Source organism: Oncorhynchus gorbuscha, linkage group LG12 (assembly GCF_021184085.1).
Source record: "Oncorhynchus gorbuscha isolate QuinsamMale2020 ecotype Even-year linkage group LG12, OgorEven_v1.0, whole genome shotgun sequence".
Lineage (NCBI taxonomy): Eukaryota > Metazoa > Chordata > Actinopteri > Salmoniformes > Salmonidae > Oncorhynchus > Oncorhynchus gorbuscha.
This window is the reverse complement of record NC_060184.1, coordinates 3349368-3354367: the sequence shown is the minus strand read 5'-3', so window position 1 is coordinate 3354367 and position 5000 is coordinate 3349368. Positions and strand designations below refer to the sequence as shown.

General features: G+C 48.2%; 1 protein-coding gene across 3 annotated transcripts in view; it reads left to right on the top strand.

Moving 5' to 3' along the window:
• The window catches only part of LOC123991520 (transcriptional activator Myb-like), a 62899-nt gene that overhangs the window by 54423 nt on the left and 3476 nt on the right, over nucleotides 1-5000 (top strand). For all 3 annotated transcript variants that reach the window (XM_046293134.1, XM_046293133.1, XM_046293131.1), the window contains 2 exons: nucleotides 2836-2930; nucleotides 4851-5000. The exon at nucleotides 4851-5000 is cut by the window's right edge and continues 37 nt beyond it. In XM_046293134.1, coding sequence (XP_046149090.1) covers nucleotides 2836-2930; nucleotides 4851-5000 — 245 coding nt within the window. The remainder of the gene's footprint in view (nucleotides 1-2835; nucleotides 2931-4850) is intronic.

The window sequence follows — 5000 nt, the reverse complement described above, 5'->3', positions numbered from 1 at the left end:
TGTGTGTGTGTGTGTGTGCGTGTGTGTGTGTGCGTTTCTGTGTGTGTGTCTGTGTCTCTGTGTCTCTCTCTCTCTCTCTGTCTCTCTGTCTCTCTCTGTCTCGCTGTCTCTCTCTCAAATGTTATGCTCTCTCAGCTGGGCATTACCATTACCAGTGTGATCATATACCTAGCATTTAGAATGATAGTTCTAAATAATGGTCTGGGAAGAGCAACACTGAGCAATTCAAGCAAAGCCAATATGCAGGTTGATGTTTTTTATGTCATGTTGAAAAATAAATATCTGAATGGTCTCGGCTTGCATTTTGAAAAGTTTGTTGACCTCTGCTGTAGACGGACTACCTGGGGGTAATACTGCCTGGGGGTAATACTGCCTGGGGTAATACTGCCTGGGGGTAATACTACCTGGGGGTAATACTGCCTGGGGTAATACTGCCTGGGGGGATACTGCCTGGGGGTAATACTACCTGGGGGTAATACTACCTGGGGGTAATACTGCCTGGGGGTAATACTGCCTGGGGGGATACTGCCTGGGGTAATACTGCCTGGGGGTATATACCTGGGGGTAATACTGCCTGGGGGTAATACTGCCTGTGGGTAATACTACCTGGGGGTAATACTGCCTGGGGGTAATACTACCTGGGGTAATACTGCCTGGGGGTAATACTGCCTGGGGTAATACTACCTGGGGGTAATACTGCCTGGGGGTAATACTGCCTGGGGGTAATACTACCTGGGGGTAATACTGCCTGGGGGTAATACTGCCTGGGGGTAATAATGCCTGGGGGTAATACTGCCTGGGGGGATACTGCCTGGGGGTAATACTGCCTGGGGGTAATACTGCCTGGGGGGGATACCGGAGGACCAGGGTTGGGAATGTTAGCTTTTTTATTTTATTTAACTTTTTTTAAGCTAGGCAGGTCAGTGAAGAACAAATTCTTACTTACAATGATGGCCTACCAAAAGGCAAAATACCTCTTGTAAATTTAGGACAAGACACACATCACGACAAGAGAGAAAACACATTACGACAAGAGAGAAAACACATCACGACAAGAGAGAAAACACATCACGACATAAAGAGAGACCTAAGACAACAACATAGCAATTCAGCAACACATGACAACACAGCATGGTAGCAGCACAACATGGTAGCAACACATGACAACACAGCATGGTAGCAGCACAACATGGTAGCAACACATGACAACACAGCATGGTAGCAGCACAACATGGTAGCAACACATGACAACACAGCATGGTAGCAGCACAACATGGTAGCAACACATGACAACACAGCATGGTAGCAACACAACATGACAACATGGTAGCAACACAACATGACAACACAGCATGGTAGTAACACAACATGACAACATGGTAGCAACACAACATGGTAGCAGCACAACATGGTAGCAACACAACATGACAACACAGCATGGTAGCAACACAACATGACAACATGGTAGCAACACAACATGGTAGCAGGACAACATGGTAGCAACACAACATGGTAGCAACACAACATGACAACATGGTAGCAACACAACATGACAACATGGTAGCAACACAACATGACAACATGGCAGCAACACAACATGGTAGCAACACAACATGGTAGCAACACAACATGGTAGCAACACAACATGGTAGCAACACAACATGACAACATGGTAGCAACACAACATGGTAGCAACACAACATGGTAGCAACACAACATGACAACACAACATGACAACATGGTAGCAACACAACATGACAACAACATGGTAGCAACACAACATGGTAGCAACACAACATGACAACATGGTAGCAACACAACAGCTCAACATGGTAGCAACACAACATGGTAGCAACACAACATGACAACAACGTGGTAGCAGCACAAAACATGGTATAAAAATTATTGGGCACAGACAACATCACAAAGGGCAAGAAGGTAGAGACAACAATACATCACACAAAGCAGCCACACCTGTCAGTAAGAGGGTCCATGACTGAGTCTTTGAATGAAGAGATGGTGATAAAACTGACCAGTTTGAGTGTTTTGTTGCAGCTCCTTCCAGTCGCTAGCTGCAGTGAACTGAAAAGAGGAGCGACCCAGGGATGTGTTTGCTTTGGGGACCTTTAACAGAATGTGACTGGCAGAACGGGTGTTGTATGTGGAGGATGAGGGCATCTCAGATACGAGGGGGATTGAGGCCTAAGAGGGTTTTATAAATAAGCATCAAACAGTGGGTCTTGCGATGGGTATACAGAGTTGACCAGTTTACAGAGGAGTATAGAGTGCAGTGATGTGTCCTATAAGGAGCATTGGTGGCAAATCTGATGGCCGAATGGTAAAGAACATCTAGCCGCTCGAGAGCAACCTTACCTGCCGATCTATAAATGATGTCTCCGTAATCTAGCATGGGTAGGATGGTCATCTGAATCAGGGTTAGTTTGTAGCCATACTCCCAAGTACTTGCTTTGATATGTGCTGAGAGAAGGACAGTGTACTGTCTAGCCATACTCCCAAGTACTTGTATGAGGTGACAACCTCAAGCTCTAAACCCTTAGAAGTAGTAATCACAACTGTGGGGAGAGGGGCATTCTTCTTACCAAACCACATGACCTTTATTTTGGCGGGGCCTAGGATTGAGCCCAGGCTGAGTAAGCAGCTTTTATGACGTTATACACTGCACTCTTTGAGAGAGCAGACACTGAGAGGGCAAACTCTGCCCAAGCCACTCTTTCCTCCATGTTGTTGTAGATGTAACTGTGATCCTGTTCATACTGTAATGTGTTAATCAATACCCAAAGCGGTATTGATCGCTATCCCGTTTTTCTTCTGCAGCTTTTCAACCAATCAGACAGCCACAGCTTACCAATGAGCTCCCAGAAACCCCTGGTGGCCACAGCTCCACCCCGACCGCAGAAAGAGAACGGCATGTACGCATCTTTCTTCGTACTCTTCTTATTATCAGCACGTTGTGTAACAGTAGTGATTAATCACACATCTCCATGTCAATGATGTAAATCTCACCTGCGCTCTGTCTCCCTCTCTCCTCTCTCTCTCTCTCTCTCTCTCTCTCTCTCTCTCTCTCTCTCTCTCTCTCTCTCTCTCTCTCTCTCTCTCTCTCTCTCTGTCTCTCTCTCTCTCTCTCTCTCTCTCTCTCTCTCTCTCTCTCTCTCTCTCTCTCTCTCCCCTGTCTCTCTCTCTCTCCCCTGTCTCTCTCTCTCTCTCTCTCTGTCTCTCTCTCTCTCCCCTCTCTCTCTCTCTCTCTCTCTCTCTCTCTCTCTCTCTCTCTCTCTCTCTCTCTCTCTCTCTGTCTCTCTCTGTCTCCCCTCTCTCTCTTGTCTCTCTCTCTCTCTCTCCCCTGTCTCTCTCTCTCTCCTGTCTCTCTCTCTCTCTCCCCTGTCTCTCTCTCTCTCTCTCTCTCTCTCTCTCTCTCTCTCTCTCTCTCTCTCTCTCTCTCTCTCTCTCTCTCTCTCTCTCTCTCTCTCTCTCTCTCTCTCTCTCTCTCTCTGTCTCCCTCTCTCTCTTGTCTCTCTCTCTCTCTCCTCTCCCTGTCTCTCTCTCTCTCTGTCTCTCTCTCTCTCTCTCTCTCTCTCTCTCTCTCTCTCTCTCTCTCTCTCTCTCTCTCTCTCTCTCTCTCTCTCTCTCTCTCTCTCTCTCTCTCTCTCTCTCTCTCTCTCTCTCTCTGTCTCTCTCTGTCTCCCTCTCTCTCTTGTCTCTCTCTCTCCTGTCTCTCTCTGTCTCTCTCTCTCTCTCTCTCTCTCTCTCTCTCTCTCTCTCTCTCTCTCTCTCTCTCTCTCTCTCTCTCTCTCTGTCTCTCTCTGTCTCTCTCTCTCTTGTCTCTCTCTCTCTCTCTCTCTGTCTCTCTCCTGTCCTCTCTCTCTCTCTCTCTCTCTCTCTCTCTCTCTGTCTCTCTCTCTCTCTCTCTCTCTCTCTCTCTCTCTCTCTCTCTCTCTCTCTCTCTCTCTCTCCCCTCTCTCTCTCTGTCTCTCTCTCTCTCTCTCTCTCCCTCTCTCTCTCTCTCTCTCTCTCTCTCTCTCTCTCTGTCTCTCTCTCTCTCTCTCTCTCTCTCTCTCTCTCTGTCTCTCTCTGTCTCTCTCTCTCTCTCTCTCTCTCCTGTCTCTCTCTGTCTCTCTCTCTCTCTCTCTCTCTCTCTCTCTCTCTCTCTCTCTCTCTCTCTCTCTCTCTCTCTCTCTCTGTCTCTCTCTCTCTGTCTCCCCTCTCTCTCTTGTCTCTCTCTCTCTCTCTCCTGTCTCTCTCCTGTCTCTCTCTCTCTCTCTCTCTCTCTCTCTCTCTCTCTGTCTCTCTCTCTCTCCCCTCTCTCTTGTCTCTCTCTCTCTCTCTCCTGTCTCTCTCCTGTCTCTCTCTCTCTCTCTCTCTCTCTCTCTCTCTCTCTCTCTCTCTCTCTCTCTCTCTCTCTCTCTCTCTCTCTCTCTCTCTCTCTGTCTCCCCTCTCTCTCTGTCTCTCTCTCTCTCTCTCCCTGTCTCTCTCTCTCTCCTGTCTCTCTCTCTCTCTCTCTCTCTCTCTCTCTCTCTCTCTCTCTCTCTCTCTCTCTCTCTCTCTCTCTCTCTCTCTCTCTCTCTCTGTCTCTCTCTGTCTCTCTCTGTCTCCCTCTCTCTCTTGTCTCTCTCTCTCCTGTCTCTCTCCTGTCTCTCTCTCTCTCTCTCTCTCTCTCTCTCTCTCTCTCTCTCTCTCTCTCTCTCTCTCTCTCTCTCTCTCTCTCTCTCTCTTCTCTCTCTCTCTCTCTCCTGTCTCTCTCCTGTCTCTCTCTCTCTCTCTCTCTCTCTCTCTCTCTCTCTCTCTCTCTCTCTCTCTCTCTCTCTCTCTCTCTCTCTCTCTCTCTCTCTCTCAGGTTCAGGACTCCTACTATCCGTCGTTCCCTCCTGGAGTTGTCTCCTCGTTCTCTGACTCCGTTCAGGCCTTCCATGGTAGAGTGTATAAAACAGGAACCTATGGAGTGTGTTGTCTCAGTCGGGGGCCAACAGCCAACCGGGGTCTCCCC